Source organism: Patiria miniata, unplaced genomic scaffold (genome assembly GCF_015706575.1).
Source record: "Patiria miniata isolate m_02_andy unplaced genomic scaffold, ASM1570657v1 HiC_scaffold_12, whole genome shotgun sequence".
In the NCBI taxonomy this organism is placed as follows: Eukaryota; Metazoa; Echinodermata; class Asteroidea; order Valvatida; family Asterinidae; genus Patiria; species Patiria miniata.
The window spans coordinates 3,168,042-3,182,594 of NW_024037050.1; the positions used below are offsets into that span (position 1 = coordinate 3,168,042).

At 37.8% G+C, this 14,553-nt stretch overlaps 1 protein-coding gene across 2 annotated transcripts in view; it reads right to left on the bottom strand.

Annotated features, from left to right (window-relative positions):
• LOC119745496 (CCR4-NOT transcription complex subunit 1-like) overlaps nt 1-6,634 on the bottom strand; it is a 52,999-nt gene extending 46,365 nt beyond the window's left edge. For both annotated transcript variants that reach the window (XM_038221873.1, XM_038221880.1), the window contains exons 1-4: nt 6,319-6,634; nt 2,933-3,040; nt 1,748-1,852; nt 13-136 (exon numbers count right to left, since the gene is read on the bottom strand). In XM_038221873.1, coding sequence (XP_038077801.1) covers nt 13-136; nt 1,748-1,852; nt 2,933-3,040; nt 6,319-6,420 — 439 coding nt within the window. In that variant the 5' untranslated portion in view covers nt 6,421-6,634. The remainder of the gene's footprint in view (nt 1-12; nt 137-1,747; nt 1,853-2,932; nt 3,041-6,318) is intronic.
• Between the last annotated feature and the right edge of the window lie 7,919 nt (nt 6,635-14,553).

The following is a 14,553-nucleotide window of genomic DNA, read 5'->3' on the forward strand; positions in this document are numbered from 1 at the left end:
CTTTATTTTTACCATGAGTTCGTGTGTCAGCTTTGGAGGAGTGGGTGAGGGCTAAGCCGACAACTACTTCCTGGACTCGACTTAGCTTCAAGACCTTGCTGATCTGGGAAAATAGTTGAGCTGATGGCTTGAGACTCTGTGGAAACAACAAAAGAACGCCAGGAATATATCAGTTCTTTCTACTCAATATCGAACCAGTGATGGGCAACGAAACACAGGAAAACATGCTTGTTTTAAGCTTGAAACTTTGACTTTGAACGGCCCACAGAATTGGCCCAATTGCATCACTGCATTTGATAAACCATTATAGTCAGCACAGTAGTCCTATTCAGCAAGGTAGTTGGATTCAGCAGGGTAGCTCTGGGGAGATATTAGGGGGTTAGGGTTATATAACAGGGTTTCCAATTTGCCGACACTGCAATGAAGTATCAATCCTTTCTTGCTGACATTGCAATGAAGTATCAATCCTTCCTTTTGATTAGTAGCTATTAAAGTACTGGTCTTTAAGCATCAGTGACGGAAAATTCATTGCAAATTGCATATTTTGTCTCTTGGCTATGGTAGTTTGAACATTTAATGTGCGAAACCCGTTTGTCCATGGAGGTAAACATTCCATCCACTTGACTGAGCTCAGCTATACTTCAAACAAGGATTGTTAGTTCTACTTAAAACAACCATGACATTTGATTGTTATGTAATGTTATACAACAATGAACTTATGCCTACTGCTCCTTGGGTAGCTGATCGTAACACTGACATCGGTAATCGGACAGCCGCAATAAAAGTTCCCACCACAAAACATTTTGTTGGCAAGGTTCCTAATTTTTGTGAACTACAAGAAAGTCAAATTTAGATACATGTACATTTGTAGAATAACATGTGGACAAGACTGATTTTGGTGACTTGTATTCAAATTAGCATAATATCACTATTCTTGTGACTTTTACAACGTTTTTTTTTGGTTCACCATGCATGGTTTAAGAGCTATTCTACCCTACTCTGGGAAGAACGAATTGAAATTAGTTAAAGGGAATGTACAACATTTGCACTTGCTGCAATTTCAGAAATAAATGGATTTGGAGGATTAGTTTGTTATAGCAAACTGACTTGTTTTCACGTTTTGACTTGTAGATGCTGGAAAAACCAAGAAAACCAATCATGTTCCTGTAGTCTGGTTCCCCGACCACACTTAAGATGAAACGGAGCAACTTATAGACTTTGCAGAGTTGTAAGGTCAGAGAATACAGGCTTGTACCCATTCACAGGCGTGTAATCAATTGCAAAGAAACATGCGGAATAACTAAATATGTACAATTACGAGCAAGTTTTTAAAAAAGCCAGTTTTCTCCAACGCTGGTCGACCGACCAGCGTTGGAAAAATACAATTTATAAAAAAAATGTCAGCACATCAGGAGCCACGATTTTACAGGATGCTTTAGACTGTCATTCTCTAACAATCAAGTTAGGTATTTCTTGACAATTTGATAATTTCGTTTTTTGATGTTTGCAAATGTTGTATCTTCCCTTTAACTAAGTAGGTGAAATTGCTGTCAAAAGTTGATTTCCTTTATTTTGAACCACCCTGTAGTGTTGAAAAGACCCACTGTTGCATTAAAAACTGAAACAGCACTTAAAACAGTGAGCACTCTGTGTGGTCATATTGCAGCAGCCAAATGAGTCAGCAACATGAATATTCATGAGTGTCTCAACTTAAATATTCATGAGCTACCAGGCTGGACGCACTCACCTTCTGCTGGTGGAGGGGGTTGTCGAGGGCGTGGCACAGGGTACAAACGAAGTTGGGTTTGGCAAAGAGTGTGGTGCACTCTTGAGTCAGTAACTGAACGTGCAGCTGCAAGGATAGAGAGACACAAAGGAAATCACTTATTAAAACAAGCCTAGAACAGAACAGCCAACCATCTGCAATAACATCCTGCTATAAAAAGCCGCACAGTAAACCGATGAACGCCGGCCATATCAGTATCTGCATTAAATAACACTGTTATGTGCAAAAAGTTCAGCATTTAATTAAGCAAGGTATTTTTTTTCTAAAGAAATCATAGCGGTTGTCCCAACAATGAAGATATCTATTTGTTTAACCACACTCCTCAGACAAATTAAGTAAATACAAGGTGCTTGCCCTAAAAAATCCTGAACCCTCAAAGCGCCCTCTTTTTTCACAGCTTAAAAAAAAATACATCAAAAATATTGATACATATTTGGGGACTAAAATTCATTAGCTTTGCAACAACGACAAATCTTTCCAATTGGGTAATCATTTATTGAGTTATGGCTAAGGCCAAAAAAAAAAGTCTCCGGTTTCTGGTTTGGAGCTTGCCCAAAAAGTGGTGCGGCGACGCGGCTTTTTTTTCTTCTTTTACCTGATTTTTTTGCTTCAAATGTCGGCTGATGACTGCAAATGGTGCCCGACTAAACTTAGTGCAAATATATGGGAGTCCAGAGAGGCCACAGCTTATTCTCCACCATAACCCAATCTAAAAACACGTTAAAATTGTGCACCAGCAGGATTCCAGTCAAACCAGTGAGTTTGGCGGTTTTGAGACATCATCTTTCATTGAAAATTTTTTTTTTTCATTTTGCCGACGCGCATGGCTACGGCGACGCGCGCGCATACCAGAAACCGTAGACTTTTTTTTTGGACTAATTGAAAACAATTGCCATTTGTTGCATTTAGCAGAGTAACTGCTTGGAGCCAAGGTTGGTATACACTGGGTTCACTGCACAATGCAACAGAATCCACTGTTGCAATTTGTTGCATTTAGCAGGGTTCTCATTCGAGTTGAGTTGGACATTGTTGCATTTAGCAGGGTACCTGAAGAATACCCGATGGGGCTGAGGCTAAAGCAGTGTTCAACTGTAGTCTTATAAAAATCTTCATTTAAATAATTTAATAAAATTGTCCAGGAGTTACCTGATGGAATTCCTTGGTGGCGTTTTTACCATCACTACTGAAGTCAACGTATGAGAAGAGGCAGCGCAGCAGATGCCTGTCCCCCTCCGGCCCCTGCTGGCTGACAAGCTAAAACAAGGGGGGGGGGAATAAGAAATAAACAACTAATTAAAAAAACCAAGACAAACCCATTACTTTTTATGAGGGTTGCAGATGTAAAAAAAAAATCTTGCAAACAAGGGAGGTTTTTGGTTGAACTAAACATAAAGTTGAAAATTTATTAATACAAAAAAGAAATCAAACTTGTTGAAGAGCATGGGGAACACAATCTTAAGGTTTTAAGACATCTAAAGGTACCGGTACCATCCTGGCGTGTATGTACTGCTGCACCGTTCTTGCCAATTCATACTCTGATGCTACTAACAAAATTACTGTATACAAATACATGTGACCAAACCCAACACAATGAGTCACAAGTCTGCAAGGCTACACTTATGAGTTAGACTTGGCCAAGTCTGGGTTTCGCGTGGTTTGTGCAGTGTGCAGTGTGCAGTATGCACACATGTACGTGTTCACACACACACATGCACACAACCATGGTCAAGATACGAGCTGTGTATAACGCGTGCCCTCACGCAACAGTTTTAGGACCAACATGTTAAAAATGTACACGCACATGTTATTTCATATGAGTTCAGAATCCCAGATTTGGCAATCTGCCAGGCGTTTGTACACAGTCTGTGAGCTAATCTACCGATTTGGGTAGCGACCAATCACAGCACAGTATTTAAGGGCATCATCATTTTTATTCCAGAATGCTTTCAGCCACATGCATATTACTGCATATATAGGAATGCGCACACAACCCAAGGTGAGGTGTATGTACAAACAGAAACACATTCGTGTACGTTCGAATGTTTCAAACAGCTGTGCGTATGCGCAACGAGCCGCATGAATAATAGATCTCAACATCCTTTACAAGTTTATCACAATGATACTTGGTTTGCATTAATCTTATATTTGAAGCCACAATTTCATTTAGACAAAATTTTACTTAAAATTCGCACTCAAAAAAAAATGTTTGGTTCAAATTAGCACATATTTCAGATTTTCAAAACCTTAGCCGACCACAGGTAAGTTGAGAAAACTTTTCTTTGATCTTTCGCTTTGAAAACGATAGTCTGGTTCCCAGACTAAAATATTCTGACTATTCCTGATGAATCTTAGGCAAGTACTTGAAGTAGCCTTCGGTAATACGCACATTGATTCACTCTTCCATTCCTACTGAATGAAATGAAGTAGTCTTGATTGGTCAAGCTGTTGCAGCACATACGTGTGGTGATGATGTTGCATGCATCGATAAACAAATGCATACGCGCTGTGAGTTTCCCATGACAGATTGATCAATTCAGACTTCTTTACTGTTATAGACTATAGTCTGTTGTACACACTGTGCATTGTTATATGGCACTGAACTTCACTGAAGTGGCACGCGTGTTAATGTGGTACATGTATTTGTCCTGCTTCTACCATAGAGAGATGTTAGTGATAGAATTAAGGGCTGGTTTAACTGGTGGAAGCAGTTATCGTGGATATCGACTTGAGTCACGTCTACACTTGAGTAATCAGCCTTTTGCGAGAGTCTTACACGATTGGAAACAGTTGGAACAATCAACCTTTTCATCCACATACTTATAAATGTGTAAGATCAACTGAGTGATTTATACAAACTGAAGAGCACTTTACGCACTTGTTACTGCATACATGTGAAAATCTATCAAGTCAAAAAATATCCCAGAGACTCATTGTGTGGGATCCGGTCGCTTATATGAATTTTGTCGTATGTCCCTATCCCATCATAGTTGTTTCCTGCATAATCCCTGAGGTTTTCCTCTAACAACTAAAGCTGAAATATCCCTTTCCTATGACTCTGATTGCAGAACTTGAACTTCAGGGGGAAAAAAATATCTGCAGGAAAGATTTTCAGTGACTCTACCAGGACAACAGACAGGATAACCCTCCTATGCAAACAATCATTCTGTGCAAAGTTGTCCTTTCAGTCAAAATCAATCAAGTGACTGTTTTCAACAGTTAAGAGCTCCCAGCCAACGTAAAGCTGGATTCACTGGCTGTCACTGTTTATGTAAAACTTGATACAGCTATGCTTTGACTGTAGGTGATTGATAAGCGAGCTGTGCCAACATGTACCACTTGCCTGTGTTTTTCTGTTGACTGAATTTGACTAGTCACAAAACTTGATTGAAATATGATCCGACTGTTGCAACATGGGAGAAGAAAACTGATTTTTGGACTGTCTGTGACTGTTCAGATAACTGGAGGTTAAAGTCTGAGTCTGGTCTTGTTAATTGTTTTGTCTATTGGAATGTCATTGAATTTTGTTTATGTGTATTTTGATTGTTAATTGTGGTAACTGTTGATAATAGTCTGTCTGGTTTTGTGAATTGTTTCGACAGTGCTAACCAGACTCCCTAGCAGAATAACAAATTTTTGAGAAAAAAATAAAAAAATAAACTGTGAGTGTGATTAACCATGTAAACATACCATGTACCTTAAGGCATATACACAGAGGGAAAATACCTGAACATATTGAACCTGTACGCATGCACATACTATCATTTCGCCTGTACCGTCCCCCCCCCCCCCCCCCCCCCCCCCCCCCCCCCCCCCCCCCCCCCCCCCCCCCCCCCCCCCCCCCCCCCCCCCCCCCCCCCCCCCCAGCGCGCTCCGAGCGAACCGAAAATCATCGCTTGATCATATGCATGCACGTTTCAAGTGTTCGGTTGGCTCAGTGCGGAAAGGGCATATTTTTCATCATTTTGGCCTAAAAACCGACAGAATCCACCTATGTTAGTTCTGCCCATGATACGTGAGTATGTCAACATGCTCAAGAGGTACATGTAAAGTACGAGTATAGGGGCAAACTGTGCAGCGGTTCTGTGTAAAATGTCTGCATTTTGATGGATGTTTTTGTACTTTATTAGTGTTTTGTGCTGCAGACAATTTTGCGGGCTTCTAGATCTTAGTAGACAATTTTCTTGACCATGTTGACTCTCCATCATCATCATGTCCATAGACTTTGTACACAATCGTGGAAGTGGGCATCAGGTTGCAACATTTCACCTACAAATCTTTCCCGCTAATAATGGGCTATGGCACAAAAATGAGTGATGATGATGATGATGATTTATTCAGCTCCATTTCTGTCAATATGTTCAGTGCATCATCATTCATTCATCATTGTTCATAAGCTAAATTCATATCCATGACTTTTCATGTAAACCAAAACCCACCACCACATCGGAGGTTTCCATAAATTAAGGTGCCGTTTTACCACAGACAGACAGTAAGTTTTGTCTTAAGAGAAGAGCGCAACAACGGCAACTTACACGGGAAAGTTCTGCAACACTCTGCTTGTAGTTTTTCTTCGACAAATTGCTCACAAGGTTCGTGACTTGAGACAAGGCCAACGAATGGGAGTCCAGATTCATTATTTCATTCTTTCGGATGGATGAAGCCTCAAATTGGCACAGAATCCCTGCTGGGATGACTCTCTGACGGTTGGCCTAGCACTCGGTTGGTTGGTATACATACAAAGCACGCTAAAATAGGGTAAAATAAAGGATCAAATTTGTATTTTTTTGCAACAAAGTGAGGTCTGGTCGCCATTTATTCTCGTACTGCTGGTGCGGTGATGACGTCAGAGCTGGAGACGAACGGCGTTATCAAAAGAGGGCGCTGTTTGCACCTACTAGATTTTAGCGGTCCCGCGAGAGCGAATGGAACACGGAATACATGTAATGTAGTGCGTCTATGTCCCACATACCACGAGGCCGAAGGCCCTAAGGGACCCGATTTTTGGGGTTCGATCTGAGGCAAACCAAATTTTTTGGAGCAAATGATAATCTTTTAAACATCATTTTCGAGTTTGGAGTCACTTAATCATGTTTTTCTGAGCTAAAGAATCATTATAGTAGGCTACATGTCAGTTTTTATTCGGGGATGAGAAAGTGGGGGGGGGGGGGGACAAACGAAATGATACCCCCCATTTTAAAAAGGGGTGGAGGGACCCCCGTCCCCCACCGATTGACGCCCATGGTCCTCATATACCTTGGTGTCCTCCTATGGCGTGTCAAACGTTGCAATATTCAATATTTTGCAATATATATGTTGGATGTTCAATATGTGTTTGTTATCTTTTACATTTATGTGCGATATGTTCAATATATAAGTGTGCGATGTTTTTTATTATTTGCGCAATGTTTAATATATTTGTGCGATGTTGTGCGATGTTCAATATATGTGTGCGATGTTTTACATTTATATGCGATTTTCAATTTATATGTGCGATGTTTGACGATAAATGTGCGATGTTTTTAATATTATGTTCGATTTTTTGCATTAAATGTGCGATGTTTTTCGATACAATTGTGTGTGTTGTTCTACAATATATTTGCGATATTCTCAAATATGTGAGCAATGTTTCACACATATGTTTGACATTTCGAGCTAAATTTGTATTCGATGTTTCATCGGTATGTTTGCATTCGATCTTTTGCAATATGCATTTCATATTTCCCTTTTCATTCGATGTTTCTTTAAGAGTCAAAGTCTGGTTACTAGACCGCGAAAGTCTGACTATTTTGCCTAAAGTCAGTGTATGAGACATCAGGGGAACGTGTAAAGTGATTAGAGCCAGACCTAAACGGTAAAAACCGGAATTGTGGGTAATTCTTTAAGCATACGCAATGCGTTCATCATTGTTTGGGCAGTACCCCCAGCTGTGCCTGTACTACCCATAGTGTTATGTGCATCATCTATGCATTGAGGAGTGCATGACACACTGATGGTCTGAGCTCCAAGGCCAAATTACCTGATACTTTGTTAGCATAAGCTGCTGTAAAATTGGACAAAATTAGATGTTTATGAAAAAAATCAAATTGTAAGGGGTTAACCTTGCATTTTTTTTTAGCAAAATCGGGAAAAATCAGATGTTTCTGGAAAATTGCAGATTGTATAGGGTTTAGATGTTTATGAAACATTTCAAATTGTAAGGGGTGAACATTGCATATTTTAGCAAAATCGGGCAAAATCAGATGTTTCCGAAAAATTTCAGATGTAAGGGATAAAGGCCAAAAAAAAGTCTCCGGTATCTGGTATGCGCGCGCGTCGCCGTAGCCATGCGCGTCGGCAAAATGAAAAAGTTTTTATTTTCAATGAACGATGATGTCTCAAAACCGCCAGACTCACTGGTTTGACTGGAATCCTCCTGCTGCAAAATTTTAACGTGTTTTTAGATGGGGTTATGATCGAGAATAAGCTTAAGTGGCCTCTCTGGTCTCACATAATATTTGCACTAAGTTTAGTCGGGCACCATTTGCAGTCATCAGCCGACATTTGAAGCAGAAAAAAACAGGTTAAAAAAAAAAAACAAGCCGCGTCGCCGCACCACTTTTTGTGCAAGCTCCATACCAAACACCGGAGACTTTTTTTTTTGGCCCAACCTTGCTTTTTTAGTGAAATTTTGCAATGTTAGATGTTACGAAAAATTTCAAATTTAAAGGGGTTAACCTTGCATTTTTTTTTAAAGCAAAATAGGACACAATCAGATGATTCTGGAAAATTGCAGATTGTTAGGGCGTAACCTTGTATTTCTAGCAAAATTGGGCAAAATCAGATTTGTATGAAAAATCTAAAATGGTAAGGGGTTAACCTTGCTTTTTTAGCAAAATTTGGAGCATATTTTACTAAAATTAGGCAAAATCAGATGCTTCTAAAAAAATCCAGATGTAAAGTTTCCGCAAAAAAACAGCTGTTGAAAAAGAGCCCAATGTTGAACTTTACTGAGTCTGAGGTCTATCGAGGGGACGATCCTTATTTCAACTCCCGGAGATTCGCTGACAGTCTCTATTTTGCTTTTTAAGAAAGTCGAAATAGCTGAAGAGGGAGGTGAGAATCTGTATGTGCCCATATACAAAGAGTAGAAACCTACGCGTCTGCCTTTTGAAAATAAAATTGCGGTGTTCATTGTTGCGTAATGATCCGCCTAGCACACGACTGTTTTGCACATTAGGCTGTCTTATGCAGCTTCCTAACAAACCAAACACACTGGGCTCATTATATCGGCTTGTTTTTATCCATTGAGGTACAGCATTTGGACCCAGTAATCTTCCTGGCGCGTTTGCTCACCTATAAAGACAACTTTTCTCAGTTTAAGGAAAATTCTAAGGTCACGAAATGGCCGAGTGGTTACGATTCGTCGTCCACAATTAGTGGGGTCCCGGGTTCGAATCCCGCTGGTGTCTTTTTGGTTTTTAACGTATGAGTTCAATTATTTACTATAAGTGATTTAATTTCCCGTCGTAAAGTACCAACAGTACCTTAGCTTAATCGGTAAGCACTGCTGCTGGTACTGTCCGCGAGTTCCAGGTTGGCGCCTTCGTACAGGTTCAGGGCATGTGGTCCACTCGGAGGATCAGGGCTTAGGGGCCGCCCTGTTCCTCCCTTAGCTCTTTGCTTTTACATGGTGCCTGGCCCTCCGGGGTTATATGGATGGATAGGGAAGGAAGTGTGTATTGGTCGGGGACGCCGAGACCCCGGAAGAGAACTAAGGGATCGGCTGGGGCATTGTTATGGCTCAGACCGATCCCTGAAAGCTTGACTAGCACATAACTTTTTGATTTTTTTTACCCTCTATCTTTTATACTTTGGTTTAGTTTGATATCTACAGCTGTTCGGCAGGTCTACGGGTAGTATCAAAATTGAAACAAAGGTATATGTCATAAATCAATGAATATTTCATAATTGACTATAATCAAAACGGAGTTTCGTTTGATCAATTTGACTATCATTATATAATGACGCGATTGCCAATTTACGTAAGAAACGCCATAAATTATACCGGGAAAGAATAAAGATGTACATTGTAATATAAATATTATTTATACATCTTTCAAATAACGTGTCTTTAATTGTGAGCATACCAAACAATACAGTAATTCGCAATAGTAATAGAATGGTATATGATAGCACGATCATTGCGTCTCTATTAAATTTAAAAAATATAATTTAGGCCCCTATGTGTGAAATATTCTTTGATTGACTATGATCTTCCATACGAATGAGTTAATTCGCAAAATATAGCAACAACAAAGAGAAAGGAAAACGAGAACATATCCTTTACCCTAAAAACTGGAAATATAATTTGTTTTAAAAAAGTCAAATGTATTGATTTAACAGTTTGCAAGGAGTTAGCCTTACATTTTTTTGCAAAATTGGGAAAAATCAGATCTTTCTGGAAAATTTCAAATTGTAAGGGGTTAACCTTGCTTTTTTAGTGAAATTTTGCAAAATAAGATGTGGATGAAAAATTTCAAATTGTAAGGGGTTAACCTTGCTTTTTAAGGACAATTGGAAAAATTTAAATGTCTATGAAAAATTTCAAATTGTCAGGGGTTAACCTTGCATTTTTTGGCAAAATAGGGCAAAATCAGGTGTTTATGGAAAATTTCAGATTTTAAGGGGTTAACTTTGCACTTTTAGCAAAATTGGGCAAAGTCAGATTTGTATGAAAAATCAAAAATTAAAGGGGTTAACCTTGCCAAATTAGGGCAAAATCAGATGTTTCTGGAAAATTGCAGATTGAAAGGGGTTAACTTTGCTTTTTTAGTGAAATTTGGCAAAGTTGCATGTTTATGAAACATTTTAAATTGTAAGGGGTTAACCCTGCATTTTTTTCAACGAAATTGGGCAAAATGAGATGTTTTTGAAAAAAAAAAATTGTAAGGGGTTAACCTTGGTTTTCGAATTGTTAGGGGTTAACCTTGCATTTTTAGCAAAATTGGACTAAATCAAATTTGTATGAAAAATCAAAAATTGTCAGGGGTTAACCTTTGCCAAATTAGGGCAAAATCAGAAGTTTCTAGAAAATTGCAGATTGAAAGGGGTTAACCTTGCATTTTTAGCAAAATTGGGCAAAATCAGATGTTTCTGAAAAAAAAGTCCGATGTAAGGAATTAACCTTACTTTTTTTAGTGAAATTTGGCAAAATTAGATGTTAATGAACAATTTCAAATTGTAAGTGGTTCACCTTGCATTTTAAGCAAAATTGGGAAATTTTTTAATGTTTCTGAAAAAATTCAAATTGTAAGGGATTAACTTCGCATTTTTTTTTTTTTTGCAAAATAGGGCAAACTCACAGGTTTCTGGAAAAGGTCTGATTGTAAGGGGTTAACCTTGCATTTTTAGCAAAATTGGACCAAATCAAATTTAAATAAAAAAATCACAAATTGTAATGGATTAACCTTGCCAAATTGGGCAAAATCAGATGTTATTGAAAAAAATCCGATGAAAGGAATTAACCTTGCCAAATAAGGGCAAAATCAGAAGTTTCTAGAAAATTGCAGATTGAAAGGGGTTAACCTTGCTGTTTTAGTGAAAATTGGCAAAGTTAGATGTTTATGAAAAAAATCGAATTTTAAGGGTGAACCTTGCATTTTCTTTTTTAGCAAAATAGGGCACAATCAGATGTTTCTGGAAAATTGCAGATTGTAGTTAACCTTGTATATTTAGCAAAATTTGTCAAATTCAGATTTGTATGAAAAATCTACAACTGTAAGGGATTAACCTTTCTTTTGTAGCAAAATTTGGTGCATATTTTACTAAAATTGGGCAAAATTAGATGTTTCTGAAAAATTCCAGATGTAACGGATTAACCTTGTTTTTTTTTGTAAAATTGGGCAAAATTAGATGTTTATGAAAAAATTCAAATTGTAATGCGTTAACCTTGCATTTTTAGCAAAATCGGGAAAAATCTGATGTTTCTGGAAAATTGCAGATTGTATGGGGTTAGATGTTTATGAAATATTTCATATTGTAAGGGGTGAACATTGCATATTTTAGCGAAATTTGGCAAATCAGATCTTTCTGAAAATTTCAAATGTAAGGAATTAACCTTGCTTTTGTTAGCGAAAATGGGGGAAAAAATGGGAATTTTTTTAATGTTTATGAAAAATTTCAAATTGTAAGGGGTTAACTTTGCATTTTTTTTTTGCAAAATAGGGCAAAATCACAGGTTTCTGAAAAGTTCAGATTGTAAGGGGTTAACCTTGCATTTTTAGCAAAATTGGACCAAATCAAATTTAAATTAAAAATTAAAAATTGTAATGGATTAACCTTGCAAAACTAGGGCAAAATCAAATGTTTCTCAAAAATTGGAGATTGTAAGGGCTTAACCTCACATTTTTAGCAAAATTGGGCAAAAAGAAATGTTTATGAAATGTTTATTTTTTTAAACGAAATTGGGAAAAATCAGATGTTTTTGGGAAATTGCAGAATTGAATAGGACTAACTTGGCATTTTTAGCAAAATTGGGCAAAATGAGGTGTTTCTGAAAAATTTCAGATGTAAGGGGTTAACCTTGCTTTTCAAATTGTTAGGGGTTAACCTTGCATTTTTTAGCAAAATAGGGCAAAATCAGGTGGTTATGAAAAAAATTCAGATTGTAATGGGTAAACCTTGCATTTTTAGCAAAATTGGGCTAAATCAGATTTGTATGAAAAATGAAAAATTGTCAGTAAGGGGTTAACCTTTGCCAAATTAGGGCAAAATCAGAAGTTTCTAGAAAATTGCAGATTGAAAGGGGTTAACCTTGCATTTTGCTAAAAATGTGAGGTTAAGCCGTTACAATCTGCAATTTTTGAGAAACATCTGATTTTGCCTTAGTTTGGCAAGGTTAAACCATTACAATTTTTGATTTTCCATTTAAATTTGATTTTGCCCAATTTTGCTAAAAGTGCAAGGTTAATAACCCCTTACAATCTGAACTTTTCCAGAAACCTGTGATTTTGCCCTATTCTGCTAAAAAAATGCAAGCTTAACCCCTTACAATTCGAATTTTTTCAAGAACAACTAATTTTTCCCAATCTTATTCAAAAAGCAAGGTTAACCCCTTACAATCTGCAATTTTCTAAAAACATTTGATTTTTCCCCCATTTTCGCTTAAAAAAGCAAGGTTAATCCCTTACATCTGAAATTTTTCAGAAACATCTTTTATAATTTGCCCAATCCGATTTTTCCCAATTCAGCTGAAAATTGAAGGTTAATCCCTTACAATCAGAAAAAAAATTCATAAACATCTCAATTTGCCCAATTTTACTAAAAAGCAAGGTTACTGCCTTACATCTGAAATTTTTCAGAAACATCTGATTTGCAAAATTTCGCTAAAATATGCAATGTTCACCCGTTACAATATAAGATATTTCATAAACATCTAACCCCATACAATCTGCAATTATCAGAAACATCTGATTTTTTTCCGATTTCGCTAAAAGTGCAAGGTTAACGCCTTACAATTTAATTTTTTTCATTGACATCTAATTTTGCCCAATTTTACAAAAAAAGCAAGGTTAATCCGTTACATCTGGAATTTTTCAGAAACATCTGATTTTGCCCAATTTTAGTAAAATATGCACCAAATTTTGCTAAAACAGAAAGGTTAATCCCTTACAATTGTAGATTTTTCACAAAAATGAAATTTTGACAAATTTTGCTAAATATACAAGGTTCACCCCTTACAATCTGCAATTTTCCAGAAACATCTGATTGTGCCCTTTTTTGCTAAAAAAAATGCAAGGTTAACCCCTTACAATTTAATTTTTTTCATAAACATCTAACTTTGCCAATTTTCACTAAAAAAGCAAAGTTAATCCCTTACATTTGAAATTTCCAGAGACATCTGATTTTGCCTTAATTTGCTAAAAAAAATCAATTTTTTCGACTGAACGATAAAATATCTTACACGCAGCACGAATGGTTTTTATGTTTAATGATTTATTGGAGATCATGAATAATGCATTATTGAGCGGATTGGCTAGCCCAGCAGCAACGTGGTTAGACAGAGGCAAGGTGTGGATTAAATTGGAAAAAGTAACAACGGGAGGATAAACCAACGTCAAAAGAGTACAACTTTATAAAGGCAAAATCTCTAAACCCACCTGTTTATACTCTTGTCAGGGGCGGATTTGGGGGGGGGGGGGCGTGGGGTGCGGGCCCCCTTTGCCTTCAGAAAAAAAGAACAAGATATTTAGAGAGGGAGAGAGACTCAAAAGAGAAGAAAAAAGAGGGAGAGACGAAATTTATAGCGCAGATCACATCAGACTTTAAACTTGTTGGAGGGTGTAGCCACACTATACCCAGCGGTTACAGCCCGGTAGTCCGAAGGTTCGATAGTCCGAAGGTTCTTTAGTCCAAAGGGTCAGTAGTCCATCTTCCATCTTCTTCATCTTCATTTATGTACATGGCAACAGGCCAAATATGGCCCATGACGCCATGGAGTGCAGAGTGTGTTCAGTCCTGTCCAGGTTGGATATCCGCCTTGAACAACTCAAGGGACTTTAGGGAGGTGATAGATTGGGTGAGTTGCTTCCAATCAACTACGGTCCGGGGGAAGAAAGAGTTTTGGTCCGAAGGTCAGTCCGAAGGTTCAATAGTCCGAAGCTCGATAGTCCGTCCGTCCGGACACCTTTAAAAGCCTATAAAGTATTAAGACAAACCAATGTTGTGGTCACCCCAAAACCTTGTTTTGTCATCATGGAGAAAACTTGCATTAAGGACGTCCCATTTAC